Source organism: Zeus faber (assembly GCF_960531495.2).
Source record: "Zeus faber genome assembly, chromosome: 17".
In the NCBI taxonomy this organism is placed as follows: domain Eukaryota; kingdom Metazoa; phylum Chordata; class Actinopteri; order Zeiformes; family Zeidae; genus Zeus; species Zeus faber.
Window position 1 is genome coordinate 18,716,757 of NC_137204.1, and position 26,449 is coordinate 18,743,205.

At 40.9% G+C, this 26,449-nt stretch overlaps 1 protein-coding gene across 1 annotated transcript in view; it reads right to left on the reverse strand.

Annotated features, from left to right (window-relative positions):
- Positions 1-16,059: 16,059 nt before the first annotated feature.
- glis3 (GLIS family zinc finger 3) overlaps positions 16,060-26,449 on the reverse strand; it is a gene marked incomplete at both ends in the record, with an annotated part of 12,004 nt that continues 1,614 nt past the window's right edge. The window contains 7 exons of the mRNA XM_080017642.1: positions 16,060-16,322; positions 16,951-17,111; positions 18,395-18,467; positions 18,561-18,702; positions 19,490-19,600; positions 19,852-20,013; positions 25,365-26,449. The exon at positions 25,365-26,449 is cut by the window's right edge and continues 71 nt beyond it. Of these exons, the coding sequence (XP_079873768.1) occupies positions 16,060-16,322; positions 16,951-17,111; positions 18,395-18,467; positions 18,561-18,702; positions 19,490-19,600; positions 19,852-20,013; positions 25,365-26,449 (1,997 nt within the window). The remainder of the gene's footprint in view (positions 16,323-16,950; positions 17,112-18,394; positions 18,468-18,560; positions 18,703-19,489; positions 19,601-19,851; positions 20,014-25,364) is intronic.

A 26,449-nucleotide genomic window follows, 5' to 3' on the forward strand; every position in this document is an offset into this window, starting at 1 on the left:
AATAATACAGAAGTAAGGAATAAAAAAATAATCGCATGCTAAATCGCAATCATAATATTGAGCAAAAAAAAAAAAAAATCGCAATTCGATTATTTTCCCAAATGATTCAGCCCAAGTACGGCCATGGCAAGCCTCCTCAGACACAGGCGCACGCACGGCGCGCGCGCGCGCACACACACACACACACACACACACACACACACACACACACACACACACACACGCACACAGCTTAGTTTACGTGACCAAGCCTCTCTTGGTTAATTAAGCCAGGTCTCCTAACTGCTCTGAATCTCTCTCGGGAGAGCCTGTTCCTTTCTCTATCCTCAATATAACACGGGTGTTTTGTAGGAATAAAAAGGTCTTTCCATGTGACCAACTATCCTATAAATCAAAGCGGTTTTGTGAGCCAGCACAAAGTGCATGGACAGTTCAAGAAGAGTGCCGGGCAGCAGCACTACCCATCTTGTTTTTAAACATACAGACATGTTAATATTCATTCACGGCAAGCTGTCTGCACCTACGACTTATCGGGAGTGTGCTGCTGAGAACTTCAGCGAGGGAACACATACAGGGACATCCATGCACTGGAGCAAAACAGCTCGTCGGCGGGCTGCGACTGGGATGACAGCAGGCCGCACTGACACACTGGCTGGTGGGAAAACAAATTAGGCATTTTGGCCAATTCGTCAGTTCCCCAGTGAGCTGCGCGCGTTGCTTCACAGTTGTTTGACTGCTTTTTCACTCAGGAGGCTATTATCGGGCTACTTTGGTATCACAATTGCCGGGTGAATCGTGCAAGATAGAGCTAGTTTGGAAATAGATCTCTGTTGGGTAAAACACACAGGCTATTTACCAGAAGACCTCAAGATCAGAACGGATGAGGAAGACGTGGTCAGATGCACTGTGAAGTTAGTGAATGAGAGGAGAGAAGATCTGGCGGCCACACAAACATACACATTTCAAAACAGACTGTCTGAGCAAACGTACAAATAGTTACAGTACAAGGGATCCCACTCACTTTCTCTATAGTAATTAATTCTACTACAGTAATTAAGAACATCCCTAGGCCCTACCTACAAAATTCTCTCTATCTCTTTCTCTCCCTAGATATGATTTAATGACCGAAGGAAGCATGCCAATAAGTAACAAACGTAGGACCTCTAGCCTTTAAGAAAAGAGACTCGGTAAAAACGGAGTATGTCGGGACTTTAATTCCAAAATCGAAATAATTTGCGGGCATGGCCCCAACTGAGCCCACCTAATGAAGAAGTGAATAAAGAGCCCCCTGCATCACAACACACTCTTGATGCCTCCATCCCAACCCCCTCCACACACACCTCCTGCATCCCCATTCAGACACTCCCTTGTGGCCCACTTAAACGCTGTGCTCCACTGAGCAAGTGCAAGGCCTACAAAGACATAGGAACAAAAGCCACCAAGGAGGGCAACATTTTGCCCTGGATTTCCTCCTCAATCTGGCTTGCCAAGATTTCAGGATACGAAAAAATATAAATAAATGCAAGTTTTAATGGCAGCACAACTGAAAATATTATGTTCTCAGCATCATCTATATACACACAGTATACAGGATATATATATAGGTAAGACATAGTGGAAGGGTAGGTGCATGATGGTCTACAAATCAAAAGCATAAAGTGTTTCCTGACAAACATATTAAAGGAATACTTAAACGTTATGATGTTATTATGTATTGTATAGTATATTGATTTATTGGCATAAATCCGTCTTCGTGCTGATTTCGCTGTGACTCAGGATACAATATTTGTTATGCATGAGTGAATTGCTTAATTCTAGGCGATATTATATATTGACGGTTCTTCCCAATATCGGCTTCAATAAATTTCAATTTGTGAACTCAACTATGTTGGTTTCCATTACTAACTTGACGTGCCAACAGTGCTTTACTGTAAAGTGAAATCTTTAAACATTATCGCACACTATATCTATAGCACTTATTTCTATAACATGTGGCCAAGTGAGTGTCAATGGAAACATATAGGAAGGTTAGAATTTACATAAAAAGAAAAGGGAACTTACAGTCTGATGTTCCATCAGCAACTGGCAGGCTGAAACAGACCAACCACGCTGTATTCTGCTAAGCCTTGAAAATGGATGACTGAATAATTGAATTAATCAGCCCCCTTTTTTAGTGATTGGAAATGGAACAAGATCCTGGCGGCAGGTGGCTTGGTACTATTTCTGCCCAGCACGACTACAGGTAAGTGGTAACATGATCTGATAACTAGCAGTTCTTTATATCTGTGTGTGTGTGTGTGTGTGTGTGTGTGTGTGTGTCCGTCAGTGGGGGAGGGGGTTGCGCACACACACACACACACACACACACACACACACACACACACACACACACACACACACACACACACACACACACACACACACACACACACACACACACACACACACACACACCACACACACATTCATGGGTGTGCACAGGTGCATGAATGTGTGTAGGGGATGTACTGCAGTCACGCAGGTATGGAAATCAACAGTTAGGGCATGCTTTATCTCGGCTGTGCAATACATCGAATAAATCCAAAATAATAAACTACATCTATTTATTATGACTCCATAAGCTTTGCATATTCAGGCAATACAACATATATCAATCGTATCACAATAACACTATTGTTATATTCCTGTGGTTCTATTATTATTATTAGACACAAGAAATTACAAGAAACCTTAATAGTCCAAAAACTAAATATCTATACAGTTATGTTCAGAATAAACACAGGATTGGAAAACAAGGAATAGGGATTGTATCAATACTTTCTCACACCCGAGCACTGGATAACATTTAATTAATTGCATGGTAACGGCACCTTAATTATATCTCTATTGCGTGACAGCAAGCACTATTTTCCCAAAGTATGCCTTCCATGAGAGTTTCATTACTGGTTCACTCAGACGCCGCTCAGCTAAACGACAACAGAATCAAGGCCTCGCTAAAAAAAACAAAACAAAAAAATCAGCTAAACTGCAAAAGCAGAGTTGACCACTGTAAAAGACAGAAAATACAACAGGTAGCCTGGATAGCAAGAGGAAGGTGAGATGGATCACTGCATAGTCCCAATCCTCCATCTCTGGTCCTATTTTTCCAAAATCACGTCATTGATGTAATTGTCGCGTTCTTCTTGAGGAGCGCGAGAATAGGGAAATCATAAAGCCGAGGACACTTGGAGGAAATTTTACCGTAATCAATTACGAGTGCATCCGTCACCCAGTGGCCTATTACAATTAAAGATCCAAAAACTGGAAGAAAAAAAAAAAAAGGCAAATTGGGGATAAATTGGGGTTGGATTGGTTCGCTGACAGTGGGGCGGCCTGGGTCTTCGGGACCGTCACCGGCGCACCTGCCCTCCCACCCTCACCCCCCCACCTGTTTTCTCACCTAAAGGGGACCAGTGGGTGCAGCTGCACAACACACCCAGGGGACCAAACACTAATTATGATGCAACACAGAAAAACGTGGCGGATTTGGCATTTTCCAAAGCACAGCGTTTGCATTCGGGGGAGGAACCCCCGCCCCCCCACCGAAAATATCTCCCAGAAGGAAACGCGGAACCCGAAGTGAAGTCGACGTTTTCTCTAGATTCGGATGAAAGTCATCACGTCCACTTTAACAGCAGAGGGATGGAGAGGTTTAACGGAGCCGCATCTTGGTTACGGAGCATCCCGCTTTGTGTGTGTGTGTGTGTGTGTGTGTTCCCCCGCCGTCTAATATTACCGCACAGTAATCGTCCGCGCTTATTATTTATCGCACGCACGCACGCACCCACACACACACACACACACACACACACAGATGCATGCACACGCACGCACGCGCCCACACACAAGCACGCACACACACACACACACCCACACAACATCACACACGTAGGTAGAGGTGTATTATGGTCAATTAAATCATGAAGAGTAAATCAGGAAATGCTTAGAACATTTTTTAAAAGAAAGAGCATTAAAGCCTTTTTGCATTATGAGCAAACCAAATGTGTAAATGCTGGAAGGGTATTCAGGTGTATCATTTTCAACCATATGTGCACACACACACACACACACACACACACACACACACACACACACACACACACACACACACACAGCTTAGGTAATGTTCTTATACACCAGCCTGTGTTGTCATTGACAGTATTTTTGTGTTAAGAAGCAAGACTGATTAGGATTGAATCACATTTGACCGTTTTTTTTTTTTTAATTCTATGATCTGATTATGGTTTTGTTTATAGCTTTTTTTTTTTTTTTTTTTTAATATTCTATGCTTTTACTGTTCTCTGCTTCGAAATAAGGTATTTTACGCATTATGCGAAGCACTTTGAATGACCCTTGTGTGTGAAATGCTGTACAAATAAACTTGCCCTGCCTGAATTGTATTGGATTCTCCCCTGTTTACAATACAAATACACGTATTTGAAAAAAAAAAAATTAAAAAATCCTTACGACGAAAGAAATTCCCGATCAAACTGATCACTACGGTGCTTATTAAACAGTAACATCTCCAATGTTCGCTGGTGATATCGATCTAAAGCCACAAAGAGTGGATAGAAGCCGCTAGCTAGCAGGCTATCTGTCTCCTAAGACAAAAGGGAAAGTAGTGCCTGGGCTATTCACAACACCACTATCTACGTGTTCCGCAAAAAAAACCAAAAACCCAAAAAACAACAACAACAACTAGTTATTCTAACTTTACTCAACGCGCGTCGGGTCGGCGCGACCAACAACAAACCCGGACACTTGGCGCATTATTATCGGCCGTGACATGAGTTGTAGGACGAGGATCCCTCCAGGAGCATCCATTCTAAGGGGGAGCAGCGCTAGTTAGCAGCACACACCTGCTCCCTGCTAGCTCCGCGGCTAGCTCCGCCGGCTCGCACCGAGGGAGCCGCGCCGACAACTTCGACCCGCGGGGAGGAGAGGAAGAAAAAAAAAAAAAAAAAAAAAGCCCCCCAAAAAAACACACACACACACACACACACACACACACACACACACACACACACACACACAACCCCCCCTCTCGAAAACACGAGCCCGCGGAGAACCCGGCCCGTCGCCGCGTTTTTCCGTGGGCCGTACGCCGCCGGTGGACGGGCGGACGGCGGCGCGATTCCCCAGTATCAACCCCCCGGCGGCGCGTTAGCTTAGCGGGGGCTGCTTTACAAAGAAACACCCCGAGCTAGCTCAACTAAAGCACCCATTCATACGAACACACACACACACACACACACAACACACAACACACAACACAACACACACACACACACACACAACACACACTCACGCTCTAACGCAACGCGGTGCGTGAACAACTGCCCTGGATGCGAGTGGAATAGAGCAGGATTAGTTCCAAACCTGGGCTGGGGATGAGGATGGAGGTGCAGGAGGTGGTGGAGGTGGTGGTGGTGGTGGTGGTGGTGGTGGTGATGGAGGTTGTTGTTGTTGGTGGGTTACAGTCGCCACGGCTACGGTGACTACGGCGCGAGCTCAACGGGCAACAGTTGCTGGAAAACTCGGCGGGCACGCGCACGGCGGCTGCTGCAGATTGGGAGGAGAAAGATGTTATATATATATAATAATATATTATATATAATATATTATTATATATATATAATAATATATTATATATATATAATATATTATTATATATATATAATATATTATTATATATATATAATAATATATTATATATATATAATATATTATATATATATAATATATTATATATAATAATATATTATATATAATATATTATTATATATATATAATATATTATTATATATATATAATATATTATATATATATAATATATTATTATATATATATAATATATTATTATATATACATAATAATATATATAATAAATATAATAATATATTATTATATTTATTATATATATAATAATATATTATATATATATAATAATATATTATATATATATAATATATTATATATATAAATAATATATTATATATATATTATATATATATAATATATTGTATATATATATAATATATTATTATATATATAATAATATATTATTATATATATATATAATATATTATATATATATAATATATTATATATATATAATATATTATATATAATAATATATTATATATAATATATTATTATATATATATAATATATTATTATATATATATAATATATTATATATATATAATATATTATTATATATATATAATATATTATTATATATACATAATAATATATATAATAAATATAATAATATATTATTATATTTATTATATATATAATAATATATTATATATATATAATATATTATATATATATAATATATTATATATATATATAATAATATATTATATATATATAATATATTATTTATATATATAAAATATATTATTATATATATAATAATATATTATATATATATACAATATATTATATATATATAATATATATATAATATATTATTTATATATATAATATATTATTATATATATAACATATTATATAACATATTATATATATATATATATAATATAATATAACATATTATATATATATATAATAATATATATATAAATATTATTATATATAATACATACATTATATAATAATATATTCATTATATATAATGTATTTATTATATATAATGTATACATTGTATATAATGTATTTATTATATATAATATATTTATTGTATATAATATATTTATTGTATATAATGTATTTATTATATAGAATATATTTATTATATATAATGTATTAATTGTATATCATATATTTATTATATATAATGTATTTTTTATATCAGATATATTTATTATTTATCATATATTTATTATATATAATACTTTTATTATATATAATGTATTTATTATGTCCAATTTGTTTATTATATATAAAATGTTTTATATATAATATATAATCTGTTTATTATATATAATATATTTATTATATCTAATATATATATATATATAATATTATATAGAATATATGAATTGTATATATGTTTATTATATAAAATATGTTTATTATAGAGAATATGTTTATTATATATAATGTGTTTATTATGTATAACATGTTTATTTTCTTTAATATATATTTATTATATATAATTCATTTATCATAAGTAATATGTTTATTATATAGAATATATTTATTATATATAATAAAAATATAATATATAATATATCTATTATATATAGTATATTTATTTTATGGAATATGTTTATTATATATAATTTGTTTATTATAAGTAATATGTTTATTATATAGAATATGTTTATTATAAACAATATTTTTATTATAGATAATTTGTTTATTATATATAATATGTTTATTATATAGAATATGTTGATTACAGAGAATATGTTTATTATAGAGATAATATATTTATTATATTAAACATGTCTATTATAGAGAACATGTCTATTATATAGAACATGTCTCATTGAGAAAACATGTCTAGTTGAGAGAACATGTCTAGCAGAGAGAACATGCCTAGCAGAGAGAACATGCCTATAACAGAGAATGGGGCAGAGCGTGTCATCTAGTAATCGGAAGATTGACGGTTTGATCCCCGGCTCCTCCTGTTAGCGTGCGGATGTGTCCTTAAGCAAGGCACTTAACCCCCTAACTGCTCCCCGGGCGCCGCTATATGGCAGCCCACTGCTCCTAGACACGTCAGTTACTAGGATGGTGAAATGCATTTCGTTGCCTCAGTACTTGTGCTCTGTGCAATGACAATTAGTTTAATCTATTACAGAGAATATGTCCACTAGAGAGAACATGTCTGTGGTGTGGAGATGGGAAGGTTTGAGCAGCCACACCTGACCTGGATCTCGGTGATTGGGTCAGGGTGGCTGCATACCTGTTGCTCATTGGCTGGGCTAACGAGCAGCAGGTTAAATCCCCCATCTCACACACACTCGGCTAATTCCGCCTAGCCACCTCTCTACAAAAAACTGATGTCTACAACCCATCGTCTTCTGTGGCCGTTTCTCTCGAAGTACGCAAAGTCTTGCGGACTAAGTAGTTCAGACATGGCAAGTTCGACTCGGGAGTACAGACTCCCGGGGACGGGAGGACGCAGGACGGTCATTCTGCGAAATGCATTCTGGGATTCTTGGCTGTCCCAAGTCCACACAAGTCACCACCGATGCGTCCTCGATAAAATGGGCGGAGCAAGTCCACATCCGGGCATTTGGACTGGACTTGGCTTGATGCGTACTTTGATGTGGAGCAGTACTCGGGCTGCGACTGATGACGTTTCACGAGTCCACAAGAACACAAGTACAGACAAGGACGCAGATTGAGAAAGGGCCTGTGTCTCTGTGCCAGAGGGCCCAGAAAGCGCCACTTGGGTGGCGTGTGGTAGGCCGCACTGCCACAATGTCTAGCAGAGAGACCATGTCTGATATAGACAACATGTCTAGTAGAGAGAACATGTCTGTGGTGTGGGGATGGTGTGGTTGGAGCAGACACACCCGACCTGGATCTAGGTAACTGGTGGTTGGAGGATCAGACTGGCTGCGTACCTGTTGCTCGTTGGTTGGTCTAACGAGCAGCCGGTAAAACACATGCTGTCCGCTCCTGGGCTGATTCCAGCTGGCGCCCTTTCTACAATAAACCGGTGTTTACAACCCCCGTCTTCTGTGTCTCTGTGCCGAGGGTCCCTGAACACGCCGCCTCGGTGGCGCGTGGTAGGCGAAACTGCCACAATGTCTATTATAGAGAGCATGTCTGTAAGAGAGAATATCCAGATTGTTCATTTTGGGTTATTGCATACTGCCATTTTTTTCTATCTACTTATGTCTGTCTGTCTGTCCCTCTACCTGTCTATATACCTGTCTTCCTGTCCGCTTACCCATCTGTCTGCCCGTCTATCTACTGTAACTATCTATCTATCTACTTATCTACTGTATCTATCTATCAGTCTGTCTGTCTGTCTGTCTACGTATCTATATACTGTGTCTGTCTGTCTCTCCGTCTATCTGTCTGTCTGTCCATCGCGCTCGCTCTCTCTCTGAAATGGCCGCTTTTCAGCTTTATCTTCTGCACGTATGAATTCTCCACATCTTATTTCTGCAATATCAAAGAGAGAGAAGGTCGTTCTTCCACAAAAAGTGGACCTTTTGATTGTGAGTACAGGATCGTATTATTTGATTATTACTCAGGCGTACTATCAAGACGCTGTTCACGCATTTCAGACTGTTTACACACCTCATTTATACACTTTAATTCTGAAAATATACGTGCACACTGGTCCTGCTCTTAGAATTCCTTTGACTTAATATAAGATATGGAACCATGAATGAAAAAATAAACAAAACGTTTATGCGATCAGATCGAGGTTAGAAACCAGCAGTGTGACTTTTGATGATGTGCAACATCTGTTCCTCTCATGGGTTCTGGGATCCTCCGTTTAATCATTTACAATTGACGATTCTGCTGTGAATTTACACTCTCTCCCTGGGCACATTGTCCCAAACGTTTTTTGGCGTCTTGCAGCACGTACAGAGCTTCTTATGTGGGAGCAGCTGCCGACCCACCTCTATCTCTACTGCCCAGGTGAGAATAACACCATCTGTGGCGCTCAGGCCGGGTCGCACCGCGTCTTCAGGAGGGTAGCGCGGCTTTCTGCGCAGTCGCAAACCGTCCCCGCCAGAGCGTCTCGGCCTGTGGGAAACAGCGAGGAACCTTCACAGGCTGTCGCTCCTTTGATTTGTTCGGGGGGAGGCGGCTGCGGCGTCCAGTGCCTCAAGCGGCTTCCTGGCTGGGGAATACCTGTTCTCGGATGCAGAATATACCGTCGCGTCCTTTGGCCTTCATTTTTTTCTTTTCCTCTGCTTCACCTTGTACCTTTTAAAATTGTGCAACATCTCTACGGTTCCACTACCACTTCCCCGTGGGGTGATGTCAGACGGGTGTGACTTAGCTTCATAGGATGCGCGTACACTACATGATGGCCTGCAGCGAAATGTTGTCATGGTTTCACGTTGCTTTATTAACGCAGAAATCCCTTCGTTGGGATTATCTACAGTCCCTGTTCAAACGGGGAGTTCCGGTTGCATCATTTCTTCATGATGAAACGTTAAGAACCGGGTAACCAGGGTCCACCAAATGCAAATGATTCCATCTTGCAATGCCTGTGCATTACATCCTTCCCATTTGGAGATGAGATAGAAGAATCTTCATTGATCACAGAGCACACACGACGACCAAACACACGCGCTTCCTGGCTTGTCCTTCCTCCGGGCGGCAGCCGGGAGCAGCGGGCAGCATATGTACAACGGCGCTCCCGGGGACCAATTCCTCCTGTTTGAACGAGCTTTCAGCTTATCTTCTTTATGCTTAATTGGGACTGGTCATGGCAGCCTACTTCCTGGCATCATGGGCTGGGTACTGGACGTGTCTTCTTTCTTTCTTTCTTTCTTTCTTTCTTTCTTTCTTTCTTTCTACGCTTGTTGCCAATGACTTCCCAAATGTTGAAAAAACACCCCTGCGGCGGGTGGAGTGGAGGACAGGCGGGAAAGATTGTTATCTTGAAGGGTAAATGGTTACACTTGAAATAAGGGGAGGTGAAGGGTGGCGGTCTGAACCGAAACTTCATATATTGGGTGCGTTTCTGCTTGTTGTGCAACGCTAGGGTTGTGAATTTACTTTGGATAAATAATCAGTTGTGTATGTCTGAGAACAGCAACGGATTGCTTTGGTCGACTTTGACTGTTTACAAACAACATTCGCGATAGGTAGCACCCTTTTCTATCAGTGTGAGTAAGCAATGAGTACGTTTTAAAGGACAATTTAAATTGGTTTCTCTTTATAAAAATCTGCACGACGCTGGAAAAGCTCTGAAAAAAATCCCCATGAATGTTGATGCATCGTCGTAGAACCTACCAGCTCTTGGTCAATCACGGTGTTACAAACAAAATGTAATATTTGCAAAGCTCAGCCCTTTAGTGCCAAAAGTTGATTGGGCACGAGGCATGCAGTTATTTTGATTAAAACATTAATTAAAGGCAATTATTCGTCACGGCCTCATTCCCCCATTCTTTACAGGACTGAGCTTGACCATATTTTCCTGTAAATAGTTTGATGTTGATTTTCGCCAAATTCCAGAGGTGGAAAATCCAAGTTCAGAAAGTAAAACTCGCTCTGAAATTTTGAGTCAACCATGTGGATATGCTAATGAGCATCAGTGCTTTTAGCCGACCCCTTTCTGCAAGACGGGCAAATGTTAAGAGAGCAAACAGGTCCAGGGCAAAGGAAGCCATGCTGCCGTCTGCAGATGCGGCTTAACCACGCCCCTTGGTCGGCCACAAACACCAAACCTGACGCCCTTTCTCGTGTCTACCAAGATGACGGTCATCCTTCTCAGCCAGAGGAGATTCTGCCCTGGTCCTGCATAGTCAGTGTGGTTGACTGGAAGGTGGAGCAGAAGGTAAAAATAAGACTCTCTTTCTGACCACCAATCTCCCAGCACTTGGCCTTATAACCGCCTATTTGTGCCAGCCGATGTACGTTCTTAGGTTCTGCAGTGGGGAGGGGGTGCAGCGCTCTCTTACCTTCTCCGACAGCGTTTCTGGTGGGAATCCATGGATCAGGATACCCGGGAGTTTGTGGCTGCATGGCGGGTAAGCTCACAAAACGAGAACTCCCAACGAGCCTGTCTCCCGGCAAGCGCACAGTACGGCGCTCCGGACCAGTCCTCCATCTCACGGGTTAGGTCTCTAGCCCCGCCAGGTATTACAACTGTACAGCACTCTAAAGATTGCTTAGACTAGGTAGCGAATAGACTCGCCCAGCTGCTAACTGTCTCCTTCCTGAAGCCTCCCCTGTTTCAGCCCCGAATTGCACCCCCTCAGTAACCCTACAAACTAAAGGATATAACTCAGAAGGCCACTCCAGTTGACAACAGCTCTATTCTGATGAGTTTGTTTCTAATTGGGGGCTAGGCTAACCATTTAGATCCTATAATGCTCTCTTCCTAACTTTTTACCATCCACAAGAAGGGTACTCAGGCTCAGGTGATTTGTTTCTTTAAACTAAAATAATAACTAAAAGGCATACTTTAAATGCGGGTAAAGTATTTATTGAAGCAGTGCAAAGGGCTAATTAATCATTACATGATACAAACAAATCGTAATTACTGGTGTAGATAAAATCAAACAATCAATCTGATCAAAATCAGTGAAAAGAAAAGAAAATAATTAAAAAATACCCCGATGCTTTCCCTATCCAATTCCATGTTCGCCTAATTTCAATTTGGGAGCCAGCCGAACGATCTGATCAGGAACCTCCAGGCTGGCTTCACCAGCGCCGATGGCGGTGGCGATGTCCTCCAGAACGGCCCCCCCTCCCAGTACGAGGAGGCCCCACTACAGTCGAACAACCTCTGCTCGCTGGGGGGGGTTCAGGTGTCAGGATAATCCAGAGAAGGGTTGGCGTGACAAAGTCCCAGATTCCAAGTTGCTTCTTGGTCCAGTGTTGTAATCCTCTTTCGGTTTCATTTTGTGTCTTCTCCGGAGCGAAGAATCCCAATGTATTCTGCCCGTCTCCTCTTTTTACAACTTCTGCCAACGTCTCTCTTTTAGGAACGCATGATCCGTGTCTCACGCTTAATTGGAAAACAGCCGCCTTGTTGACGTTATCTTTTCTGTGCCTCTGCAAAGATAAGGTGTTTTGGTATTTTTCCACAACTCATCCCCCCATGATTTCCCAGACATTTTAGGTTTTCTCCTTAAATGGCCGTTCCAGGTCATCCCACTTAAAGCCCCAGGTTACATGTAAAATAATATTTTACCGTTAATACATTAACTCATTCTTTCGGACTTTCTTTCTTTATCTTACAATTTTCTTTCCCCTAATTCTTACACGTCATCATTTCATTAATCACAACATTTATTTCTCACATTAAACCGTTTGCTTAACATGGGTACTTCAATACCGTCCAGTAATTATCTTTTAATATTACTTGTAGATTATAGACTAAAATAAAGTAATTTATAAACGATTTGTAATATAATTTGTTACATCATTGTAAGTACTTCATCAATCATTTCATTATTGGTTATTTTTATTATTATTGTTAAGGTTATTATTATTATTTCAAGACATCTTTCTTTATTAATTAACTTCATTTATTATCATTTTTATCCTCTTCTTCGACCTCTCCAAGTATGGGCAAGTCCATTAGCTGATCCGGTAACTTTCACAGATCCCTGGCCAGTTCCTCCCACAGTTCTTCACATAGGCTTGCGAGGCCTTCGCTACTTCCCTCCTCCGCCTCCTTTACTCGGAGTGGAGATCCCGCTGGGGAAATGTCCTCTAATCCTTCCACCCATCCTGGTGTGTTTCCCTTCACCGCGTCCATTTCTCGTTTCAACTTGCCGTGGTTGCCGATCTCGTTCTCCTCCGCTGGTCCCGGCGGATGCTTTCTTCTTATTCTCCCTTTCTTCCATTGTCTGGGCCCTGGTCTTAGGCCTTATCTTGCCTCATCTCTTTCTTCTTGGGCTTATCCGCACTTGCGGGTGCCGGGTGCTGATTCTGGTGCGCCGTCTTGCACAGGAACTACCTCCTTCTTCTTCCTGCAGTCCTGTCTCGGGTCTCTCCAGAGACGATGCCTCCATCTTTTACTCCTCAGCCCATTTGGTTTTACCGTATCCTCCTTCCTTAGCGGTTGCTTATCCCTCGGAATCCAAGGTATACAGGTATAAGGTGCGTCAGGGCGGTGGAAGCCCATACTCCGGGTCTTGCAGACAGCCCCGGCTGGTCTCCTCCAGCCTCTGGAGGACCAGGAGACCTGGGTTCTGTCATGATCTTCTCTGATCTCACAGTATTTATATTTGTTTTCATGTTTTACTTTCATCTTGTCATTTCCTCATGCCATGTCACTAACCGCCATATCATCTCAGATCCAACCGCTCCCTTTTGCTTTGCTGTCACTCCCTTCCCTTCACCTGGTTTCCCCCGCCTGCATCTCATTCACGCGTGAGTCCCTCAGTTTAAATACCAGTCTACTTCCCTTTGCTCTCTGCCAGATTGTCTTTTGCATTACACTGAGCTTTCCCACACAACTTCCTGATTCATGTCCAAACCCCTGCCTGATTCCCTGGATCCTGTTTCTCTACCTGTTTTCCTGGGCCCTGATTCTCTGCCTGTTTCCTGCCGGATAGGTTTGCCTTCTCTGACTGATCTCCTGGTTTTGATCCCTGCCTGTTTGTTGGAATAAACCGTGTGGACTTTGATTTATTTCCTGATTGCTTTGGCGTCATGCTTGTGGATTCACATCCATTCTGAATCCGTGATCGTAGCAACAAAATAGACTACATTAACATAGTTAAATATCTTGTTGACAGTTTTGGTTCGTACAAACTCTTTGGGAGACGTAATTCATGTTGAGTTGACGCTAGGAGCCTCATAATTATATCCCAGTCTTGCAAAAAATGTCTTGACTCTGGTACGATATTGCCTCGCAGCTTTTTCAGGAGGGCTAGTGAGCCTCGGCTGAGGGATGAGGGGCATGACATGTGTAATCTGAGGAACTGTGTTCAGGGTACTACCTTGTGTCGATTATGCACATTTTAGTATTTTAGAGCTTATAGAGGTAATTGTGCATAATCCCTGGACGTCATGACATTTCACTGCATATACAATATGCATAACCATATGTATATGTACAGAATGTGACAAATAACCTCTCGAACTTGAACTCTATTCAGCTGCATATCCTAACACCAATGGCTATAGATGCTTTACTGCCGAGCCAAGGTGCCAAAGATTTTATATTTCTTTCACATTGCAATTATGGTTTTCAATGTGTTCAAGGTTTTTGGAATCTTAACTGAATGTGTTCTCATACAAACTGTTCAGCAGTAATATCTTCCTTTCACATTTATTTGAATAGGCGCTACATGCTTCAGAGTGCGATAGATTTCACCCTAAACACTTTTACAAACACGTCTCTCCGGGGGAGGGAACACCTATCTGAAATGAGAAGTCATGTTTCTTTGTTCCTCACTTGGGAGTTATTCCAAATACAGAACAAAATGAATATGTTTTTAATCATTTTCTTCCGTCTTCTTTGTTCATCAAGCGAGTTAAAAGCTGCATCAGGTAACAGGTTACACGTTACATTCAGAGATGTCTGCTATGATCCACTGCAGGCACAAGTTAATTTGTCCCCAGGTCCCTTCTATTTGACGTCTTTAGTCACTGGGGTGCATGTTTACAACCACCTTTCATCACCATTACATGGATATTCCAATTGAGACATTTGTGTTTTCTGAACATGTTTTGCAATCCATCGACAGAAATCTATATTTCTCTTTTACGCAATTCTGTTTAAATTGCTAGTAATGAGTATGTGGGTCTCCAGTCCTTTGTTGAGATCTTCAGTCACTCGCCCACTGTTAATTTATCAGTGGACGTGCTTTAAAAAGGGACGGCAGCAAAGATCAGAATCAAGAGTATTTAAGGATCACTAAGTGGTCAGATATCTGTCTTTTAAGTCGTGCTATACAGAAACGAAACTGGTTTGATAGCACAATATGTTATGGATTTAGGAGTGCAATAATATCAACGCATACTAGAATGACGTGTTTAGGCTTTCCTGTTTCCATAGTTACAATTACGCCTACTACACTAATTAAAACTTTGCTCCTCGTCTTAATGCGTAATATGAAGGCTGTGCAAAATTGTCACAAACTATATAAGGTGCTACATGTGAAACAATTCTTTAAGAAAAAGAGTAGATTCCAGACTTAAAATATAAAACACAGAAAAAATAATACATTTGAAATGATGAAAATAGTGTCCAGAATATTCAAAAAGTAATTCTTTCTCGGCCTCCCTTATTTGTTTCATTATAATTTTGTCTCTGCTTGAGGTCAAGTTTACAACCATTGGCTTAATTTCGGATAAAAAAAAAATAAAAAATAAAAAATAAAAATTTTGCATAGCTCTTCAACACAGGAGGAATATTATGATACACTGTACAATCCTTCAGTAGAGCTGCAGCAGATCTGGTTTTGGCAAAGCTGGACCACACTGAAGATACCGTCCATCCTGCATCGTCGGATCTCCAGCCACGCTTTGGGCCTGGCCGCGGACGTCCAAATGAGCTATATTTTGGGTTTCCCCGGGGCTGCAATTGTCCAGTATGGAAACGAAATTTTCACTGAACGGTTGAATCTGCATCAGGTGACAGGAGGTGGTCTGTGCCGTGATTCTGCCGCCGTACAGCAGAGGCTGCATGGCCATCTGCCCTGAACAGAAAAAATAAATAAATTAATAAAATCAAAGACGTTTTTTTTCCCTGTTCTACCTTATATGCACGCTGTGCTATAATAAGACTTTCTCGCCAAAGCGTTTATAAATTCATTCCTACTCCACTAATTAACGAAACAAGGTGTGTGTGTGTGTGTGTGCGTGTGTGCGTGTGCGTGTGTGTGTGTTTGAGGAGCGGCGGAGACGGTCAAGCCCTCATCTCCGCGGTAAGAGCCGCGCTGATTGTCTGTGAACACCTTGTCAGTGCAGTTGTTAAGTTCTGAGGGAAAACGGTTCCGTCTATTTAAAGCTACAAGGAATGGAGCTGCCTCCTCCTGTCAACAAGGAAGGAATAAAAGAAAGAAAGAAAATAAAAACAAAACATCAGCTACCTGCGTCACAAAAGAAAGAAAGAATGTGCCGGGTGGCGGTTATGGATCTCAGAATCACTGTCCAAACAGTCGCCGGATCCCACAAACACGCTCATCGGCTCATCAATCTCAATCCTGAATGGAAGTTCCCCTCGGGTTTCGTTTTTTTTTTCTTTCTGTTTTTACACGAGTCAAGGCTTAATCCTAACGATGCTCTGGTGGGCGGGGGGGGGGGTGAAGCTCCCTCCTCGACTACCTGGGTGGTGGTCTTCTGGTGCGAGAGGCTGATTGGGCGGCCTCGGATTCCGGCCGTCCTGCAGGGACGTCTCTGCGCGCGGCGGCAGAGGACGGAAGGCGGGGGGCCGGGGCCCCTGGCGGTCCCCGGGGACGGGCCGGCGGGGGGAGGGGTCGACAAACCTAAAAATATTCCAGACCGGAGTGAATACTCTGCTTGTATGGCTGAGGGAAAACAAAGAGTTAATTTCGGACAATGTCAACGTAAAGAGGTATCATAAAGGTCTTTGAATACGACTCTTTGTACTTCCGTATATGATACAAGAGCCAAAGTTTGATTCAATAAGAGTGGAAAATGGGAACCGCGCAAAAGAAAATGTTAACGAGGATTATCTTCAATTGATTTAACATCCAGAAAGGTGATTACAGCGGCTCCCCTCTCCTGCCAGTTTTTATAATGGCATTTTCTTTTACATTTTACGATTCACTTATTGAATTCCTCAGCCGCTCGTGTTGGTGGCTATAGCATCCATTTATCCGAAACCCTCCAGGCCAGCGAGGCGAGGCAGGGCCCGCTTTCACAAGCTGATTGTCTGGCGAGGATCCTGCCGCGAACGCTTTGGCCTGCCGCTGCTTCGGGAACAATCGGAGCCCGCGAGGAGCCGCGAGTGTCTGGCCGCTCGGGACGGCAGCAATCCTCCGTCGCAGGCTTTTGAAGTTGCGCGGATGAAGGGATGCTTTCTTCCCGCGGGGCCGACCGGGGCAAACAAGTGTCGCCGGCCGTTCCCAAACCTGCGAAATCTCTTTCCAGCCGCATCATTCACAGTGGAGGTGCAGCGTCCACCAAAAAAAAAAAGAAAAAAAAAAAAAGCCCACCCTTTGACCCTTTCAGCGAGGTGGAAAATGGTGTTTTATTTTAATCAGATTATTCTAACTATGGGCTTATAGCATGAAGTCATGACAACGATGTTGAAGTATTTGTTGTATTTGTTGCAGAACACTAAAAGGAGAGTAAAAGGGAATGGGGGAAGGAGGGGGGGTATTTAAATTAGGCATGGCTACAGTCGCCGTGCCAATGGGAAAATACCCAATGAAACCAATTGCTCCATCAGTGAAAACAAGAAGCTGTGAACACGCAAAAGGTCCACAGCAATCAGACTTTAAACATGAAATATAATAGATAGCGCGTTTTTTGTTTTTTTGTTTTTTGACGGATTGTAGTCAAAACAAGACAGTTCCCCTCAATCCGCCTGTTTGCAAGGGATTGAAATGAATTCAAAACAATGAATGCAAAAATCTTTGTTGTATGCCCAGCATGCTGACAGTACAGGTAAAAAAAATAAAAATAAAAATAAAAATACAAATAAATAAATGAATGAATGAATGAATAAATAAATAATAAACAATTAATAAATAAAGAAAGACACCCTTAAAATGGCCTACATGACAGTGACGGCTCGTACTACCTGCAGCTTTCTTGTAAGGAGCACAGCAGAGCCAGGTGAGAGGGGCTGGAGGAACCCTCCTCCTGAAGGGCGGCTGAGGGGGGGAAGGACATAAAAAGACTCAAACCAACTGATGGACCAACCAAACCAAACCGATGCACCTGTTAAATGTATCGGAGGAACCCACCGGAGTAGGGGTCCTGGGAGGCGTCGGGCGACAGGTGCACGCTGCCTTCCATTGCGCCCAGAGGGGAGAGGTTTGGGTGGAGGGACTGGACGGTTAAACAGTCGGCCAGCGCTCCCGGGGCCACGCTGGCAGAAGATCTGAGCTGGAGAGGGAGGGAAATGGATCGCCTCATTTTAAAAGGTTATACGTGAAGGGGGAAGTTATTTTTTAGTATTACATTATATAATATTATAGGAGAGGTTCAATTTCTCTTGGTCGTTAGACCTTTCATAAGAATCAATTTAACATGAACATCAATCGTAACTATTACTAAAAGGTAATTTAAAGATGTCTCACATTCACATATACAGCATATATAACATGTGTAACATATATTGTGCATGCATATACATAAAAGTATGTATTATCAAATTAAATACAATATGCAGTGTGGCACTACTCAGCAGAAAAAAAACACAGGTAGTTTAGCGGCGAAAAAAACCTCTGTTATTTAACTTGTTAATCAAAGAATCTGTGCACGTAGGAGACTTTGTAAAATGTGACTTTTTTTAGTAACAACCCACCTTGTGTGGCTGTATCTATGGCGACATAACCCGCACTGAAACGAGCTAAAGAGCAAGATTCTCATGCACACGACACGCTGAACATTTACAAATGCACCGAATGTTTCATACAGTGAGTTTTATAAGTGGGATGCAAAAAAAATCAATCAATGCATCTACTGTGTCTGTCTGTCTGTCTGTCTGTCTGTCTATCTATCTATCTATCTATCTATCTATCTATCTATCTATCTATCTATCTATCTATCTATCTATCTATCTATCTATCTATCTATCTATCTATCTGTCTATCTATCTATCTATCTATCTATCTATCCATCCATCTATCTATTAGTCTGTCTATCTGCTGGGCTGTCATACTGTACATACCTTTTTGCGTAACTGTCTTTCTCTGGACGAATGGGACTTCACATGTTTCCTCAGGGAGCTGGGATCAGTATAACGCTTTAAACAGCCAGGGACCTGGCACGCATACGGCTTCTACACACACACACACACACACACACACACACACACACACACACACACACACACACACACACACACACACACACACACACACACACACACACACACACACACACACACAGAGTATTCACAAACACAGTACATTCACAGTCACAGACACCTAGTCCATCCTAATCACAGATGTAAACAATGTGTCTTGATGTATGCGTGTGTGCGTGTGCGTGCCCGTGTGTGTGTGTGTGTGTGTGTGTGATGCCACGCACTGTGTCCAGGTGTGTGCGCTGGTGCTTGGCTCTGTCGCTAGAGTTGCTGAAAGCCTTGCGGCAGCCGGGGTGTTGACACAGGTAGGGCTTCTCCCCTGTGTGGCTGCGCAGGTGGATCTTCAAGTTCTCCAGTCGAGAGAAGGCCTTCTGACAGCCGTCAAACTGGAACACGCAAGGAGGAAAACAATGAATGAAATAAGCAGGGCAGATAGAATTATTGGAAAGATTATTGGAACTATGCTATGTTAAAAAAGTTACACTGATGCATAAAAATAAAATAACAAACAAAAAACAAAAATTTGGTTAAAAGGCAACGTCACAGTGGAATATTGTGTTTAAAGCCCATGGCCCCATCTAACGGCTAAACAGAGTACTACACCCCCATCCCCCATGAGGTCTCACCTGGAGCTGAGCTCACGTCAGTCTTTTTTAGTTCAGAATCGTATGAAGATTTAATTTTATTTTTTAACACAATCTTAATAGATTTTTTGGCATAAAAACATCTTCCGTATTTGATATTTACTTTGCCATGGCTAGTAGTGCATGACAGTGCCATCCACTGAGACAAATAACAATGTGATAATAAAATGTTATCATGTTATGTGACTGATGGGTAATTCCTTCAATAATTAATTTCCTGGAGCGGTAAGTAAACACAACGGTAGCCTAATCAACACTGTCAACAAGTTTGTACAAAAATAATTTACAAAATACATCTGAATTACGATTGTAATATGATCTGTTAATAGCTGCACATGCGTAAATGCAATAGGTAAAACAGTGGTCTTGCAGTTGTTGAAAAATGTGAGTTTTTAAGGTTTTTTCTTATAAATAGTATACGGTATATCTGATGTTGTATGTAAAGTATAGTGCTTTCTATCTATCTATCTATCTATCTATCTATCTATCTATCTATCTATCTATCTATCTATCTATCTATCTATCTATCTATCTATCTGTCTGTCTGTCTGTCTGTCTGTCTGTCTATCTATCTATCTATCTATCTATCTATCTGTCTATCTATCTATCTATCTATCTATCTATCTATCTATCTATCTAAGTCTCAGCGAGATTGTGCCTACACTGTGACTTCATTCCCAAAGCATGTTAATCATAATTCCGTTGCGCTGCGGTGCCAGGAGTCGCGGGGGGTTTGGAATGTCCTTACTTAGTTTTAATAGAGGAGAAGCACAGGGCATGACTCATTTTGCTTTTCTTTCTCCAGGGCCAGATTCCACACATACTGACACCTCGCCCCCACCATATACATCATAGAGATGCTATACTTATTCATTTCTTCTTTTTTTTTTTTTTTAACTGTACTTTAGATGAAACGAGATGCAACTTTTCACGCCAACTTCAACAAACCCAAACTCAAAACCTGAAGAGTGAATTTGTCCACTAACTGTTATAACAATGAACACGCTCCAGGGAAACAAGTTTTGGTTCTGAATGCTAAAAGGATAGGGGACCTCAAGCTAATTTCTGGAATGTTTGAGACATTTGGGTTATTGTGAAATTGTTTACGGTGTTATGAAATAGGTCAGGGTAAAAACTAAACTTTGGAAAGGATTAACACAGCATGGGCGTGCTCCACTAAGTCCTCCCCTTCACTCTTTCGGTCTTTTTCGGACAAATTTTTTTTTACGATGTTTCCACAAATTTAGCGATTTTAACAGGACACCAAAGAGAAATAAAAGATACAGTTTACTGCATGACTCAGAATAAGATTAATTATGAACCAACATGGAGAGAATAAAAAAAAAAAAAATTGGGCACCTCAGAGCAACGACTTGGAGTCATGAGCCAAAGGTGGCTGTGTGTGCGCTTCTCTCTCTCTCTCTCTCACGGCATCATGAAGCTCGTATAAAACACGGGAGGCCCTTTTAGCTGTCGCGAGGGACATTTGGACTGAAAAGACGACAACATGGCTTCTGTTAGCGCCAGCCCCTGACGGGGCACTGGCAGGCGTCCATACGCTGCCCCAACAAAGAGCGTTCGGGCCCCTGGGCCAGAAGAGTCCATGCGGTGCCCAGTCCTGCTCTGGTGTCAACTCTCCCTCACTGTTATTTCCTTCTCATGTTCACTGCTATTTCCTTCTCATGTTCACTTCTATTTCCTTATCATGTTCACTGCTATTTCCTTCTCATGTTCACTGCTATTTCCTTCTCATGTTCACTGTTATTTCCTTCTCATGTTCACTATTACTTAATATCATGTTCACTACTATTTCTCAATTTTGTTTGTTATTATTTCTTCTAATGTTCGCTACTATTTCTCAATTTTGTTTGTTATTATTTCTTCTAATGTTCGCTACTATTTCCTTCTCATGTTCACTGCTATTTCCTTCTCTATTCACTATTACTTCTTTATCATGTTCACTACTATTTCTCGATTATGTTTGTTATTATTTCTTCTAATGTTCACTACTATTTCCTTCTCATGTTCACTATTTCCTTCTCATGTTCACTACTGTTTCTCTATCATGTTTGTTATTATTTATTTCTCATGTTCACTCCTATTTCTCGATCATATTTGTTATTATTTCTTTCTCATGTTCAATACTATTTCTCAATCATGTTTGTTCTTATTTCTTTCTCATGTTCACTGCTATTTCTTTCTCATGTTCACTACTATTTGTATTTCATGTTTGTTATTACTTCTTTCTCATGTTCACTACTATTTCTCGATCATGTTTGTTATTATTTCTTTCTCATGTTCACTACTATTTCTCAATCAGGTTTGTTATTATTTATTTCTTATGTTCACTACTATTTCTCTATCATGTTTGTTATTACTTCTTTCTCATGTTCACTACTATTTCTTTCTCATGTTAACTACTATTTCTCTATCATGTTTGTTATTATTTCTTTCTTATGTTCAATACTATTTCTCTATCTTGTTTGTTATTATTTATTTCTCATGTCCACTACTATTCCTCTATCATGTTTGTTATTATTTCTTTCTCATTTTCACTACTTTTTCTTGATCATGTTTGTTATTATTTCTTTCACATGTTCAATACTATTTCTCTATCATGTTTGTTACTTCTTTCTCATGTTCACTACTATTTCTCTATCATGTTTGTTATTATTTCTTTCTCATGTTCCCTACTGCTTCTTTCTCATTTGCACTACTATTTCTCTATCATGTTTGTTATTACTTCTCTCACGTTCACTATTTCTTTCTCATGTTCACTACTATTTCTCGATCATGTTTGTTATTATTTCTTTCTTGTGTTCACTACTATTTCTCGATCATGTTTGTTATTATTTCTTTCTTGTGTTCACTACTATTTCTCGATCATGTTTGTTATTATTTATTTCTTATGTTCACTACTATTTCTCATGTTCACTCTGTTGTTTACGATGTTATTTATACATGTTCGCTATAACTCTTTTATCATGTTCCCTCCTATTTCATTCTGAAGTTCACTTCTATTTCTTTGACATGTTCACTACTATTTATTTCTCATCTCCATTACTATTTCTTTATCATCTTCACTACTTTATTTTCTTACATCCTAAGTTATACTAAAAGAACACAGTGCAGTGAATCTTTTATTACTTTAAGTCTGTCAGCTGAGTTTTATGACTGATGCGCACAATGTGTGAACTTTAAAAAGATGTGTCCATTTAATCCATTTCAGTCCTAACTCGACACCTGCAGTCCAAACAAACTAGCACTTACACTGGGCTGTCAGTGGTACATTTCACCACTGGTCTTCATTTACACTTGCAAAACTATTTCTAGACTATTTAACAGGTATTTCAACAAACGTCAAAACAACAAGCCACACAACCATTACAAACCACAAAACCATTCACAAACGTGCCAACTGCGGGGCCTTCACTTTAACTAGTGGTTTAATTTCACTACTGCATCAGGTGCCACAATTATTATTTTTCTTTGGCAACACAACTCAGACCAGGGGCACTCTAGACTTGCACCATGACTGTTATCCTGCAAAAACCAGATATTAAAAATAAAATAATAAAGCATTCCTGTGAGAGACCGCTCAAAAGAAAGGAAAGTTTATATGTAGAGGAATAAAAAATAAAAATTAAAAGGGTCTGAGGATGCTAAGAAGTTCATGTCTCGCTTTCTCTTCAAAAATAAATTCCATCAGGAAAAACTCTGAATTCTCCGGTTTGCATAATCATTTCCAACAATGCATTTGAAACCCTTTGTGTGTAGATTTACGGAGGTATTTGAACGTGGACACATAGTTGTGTTCTGTTCAATAAGTGGAATGGCAGGCTCAAGTCTGTGCCTGCCCACTATGTTTGCTGTGTAACTGGAGCTGCCTCATTGTTCTGACCCTGGCTGATGCTTTATAGCTTTCATCACTTAACTTATAGGACACTACTTTTGTACAGTTTTATTGTTTTAATGTGGGGTTTGTTCGATAAAAAAATCTCTCTATCCTTGCAGAAATGCCTGGTGTTTTTTTAATGCATGTTTTTCAAGCATGCATTTCTTTTCTTTGGTCAGACAGTGAATGTGCCAAGGCAGGACAATTCCACTTGGTCTTCATTATTAGTTTTTTTGGGGAAGGTTTTGACCCCGGAATAGTTTCTACTTTATTGCATGGCTGCGTGAAGCCATCCATGATGGCAACCCCATAGCAACAGATCCGCCTTTGACTAATAAGTAAGTATTTTGGTACAAATGGTCGACCACAGTTATGCATACAGTTAATAATTGACTGGCTGAAAGCGGTGACATGAGACAAGAAATTAGAATGGTTGGCCTCCTGCTCATCTAAATATAAAATATTTTCCCAGCGGGAGTGGGGAGAGGAGGAAGGGTGACACTACACTCTTTTCAACTATTTGTCTGCATTCTAAAATCCAAACCACCGAGAATGCCTAACAAATTCATGTTTATACCAAATCTTAGTTATCTGGCCGATAGGTAAACGGCAATTTAACGGGATTTAATTGGGGCACCAGTCTTTTTGGCCATGCAGGGGCATCACCTTCCCAGATTGACGGCCAAGTTTATAGCCAAGGATGGTCTGGCAAGCGTCCTCCTGCTGAGCTGCGCGGTGGTTACTAGAACGCCCTCTGGGAAGGAGAGAGGAAACCAACCGGTGCCAGATCTCAAGTGCTGTTCCCTCACTCTGCTGATTTAAAGGCGCCATTATGTTATGCTTTTACTCTTCTTACCCTTTCTATGTACCCTCAATTTACATCCATCTAACACTATGTTCTAAATCTTTCAAAAAGTATTTTCATTTTAACCTTCCTGACAAATCAAACAATTTCATTCGAAAATATCACTACTACAAACCGATTTTTCCATAGTGGCATGATGAATCTTAAGTAGCTTGGGTTAACACTTTAGATTGGAACAGAATGCCATTATTTTATTTGCTTTTAAGGCTACATGGGTATAGAGAACATTAATGCATTTTAAAGGGAGTTGTTCATATGTAAGAGTAAAAGGAGGGAAGTGAGTTGCATGAAAAAAGACACAGCTATAATCTGAAATTATATAATGTTGTGTACCGTGCATTTGTTGGGTTTCTCTCCTGAATGGACCCTCATGTGGATGAGAAGCTTGTATCGGGCATTGAAGGACTTGAACCGGCGTGGGCATCCAGCCCAGTAGCATGTGAAGTCCTCACCCTTGCGCTGGTCGACGTGTAGCTTTTCGATGTGCCTTACCAGCTCCTCTTTCTGGTCGTAGACAGCGCTGCATTCAGACCAGCGACAGCAATGACTTCCGTAGTCTTCAAACTCTCCGTCCTCTTCTTCCAACATTGGCACCTGGGGCAATAGGCTCACACCCTGCCTGGGTGGAGCTGTGGGTTGATGGAAGTGAGGGTCCTGTGATGGAACTTTTTTCTGGTTGTGAGGTACATGAAGGTGGATGTGTTGATGGGAATAGTATGGGGGTGGAGGGCCCTGGGGCATCATAGGTCCTTGGATAGCGCTCGATACTGCCAACTCTAACTGTGAGGATGGCAGCAGGTTGGTGATAGGATTATTGCTCTCCTGTGAGGTCTTCTCCGGTCCCCCCACTTCCTCTGGGAGACCCTGCCGCTCCACCATCATGTTGGCCATCTGGCTCTCCAGAGCTCCTGCCTCTTCTAGACTCTGCACTTGGGTACACCCCGACCCTGACCGTGAATCAGTATGCGGTACTTGGAGCAGAGCAAGTGAAGTGTATGGCATTACATGGGTGTTGGCCTGGGGAATACATCGACCCCTCACACCAAGGAAGTGGCCACAGACATCTGACTGCACCGGCGAAAGGGTGGAGTGCGACGCTGGAGAGCTGCGGGAGCCATTGATGTAAGCCACAAGCGATGTGGGTGAGGTGCGTATGATGGAGTTAAAGTCAATGGCCATCACATCTGACAAAGGTGACATGGAGAGAGCCCGCTTCTTGGAATGTGATGGTGGCTTTGGGCTGCTAGAACCGCCCGCAAAGAGGTAGGAGGGCAGGGAGGCAGAGTTGCTGGTGCCACAGGACATGGCGGTGCCCGGGGAGAGGCTGAGCTGCTCAACACCTTCACTGGCCAGTGGAGAGCCCTGCAGAGGACCCAAAGGGGGAAGGACACGGTAGCCATGAGGCCATTCCTGTCTGC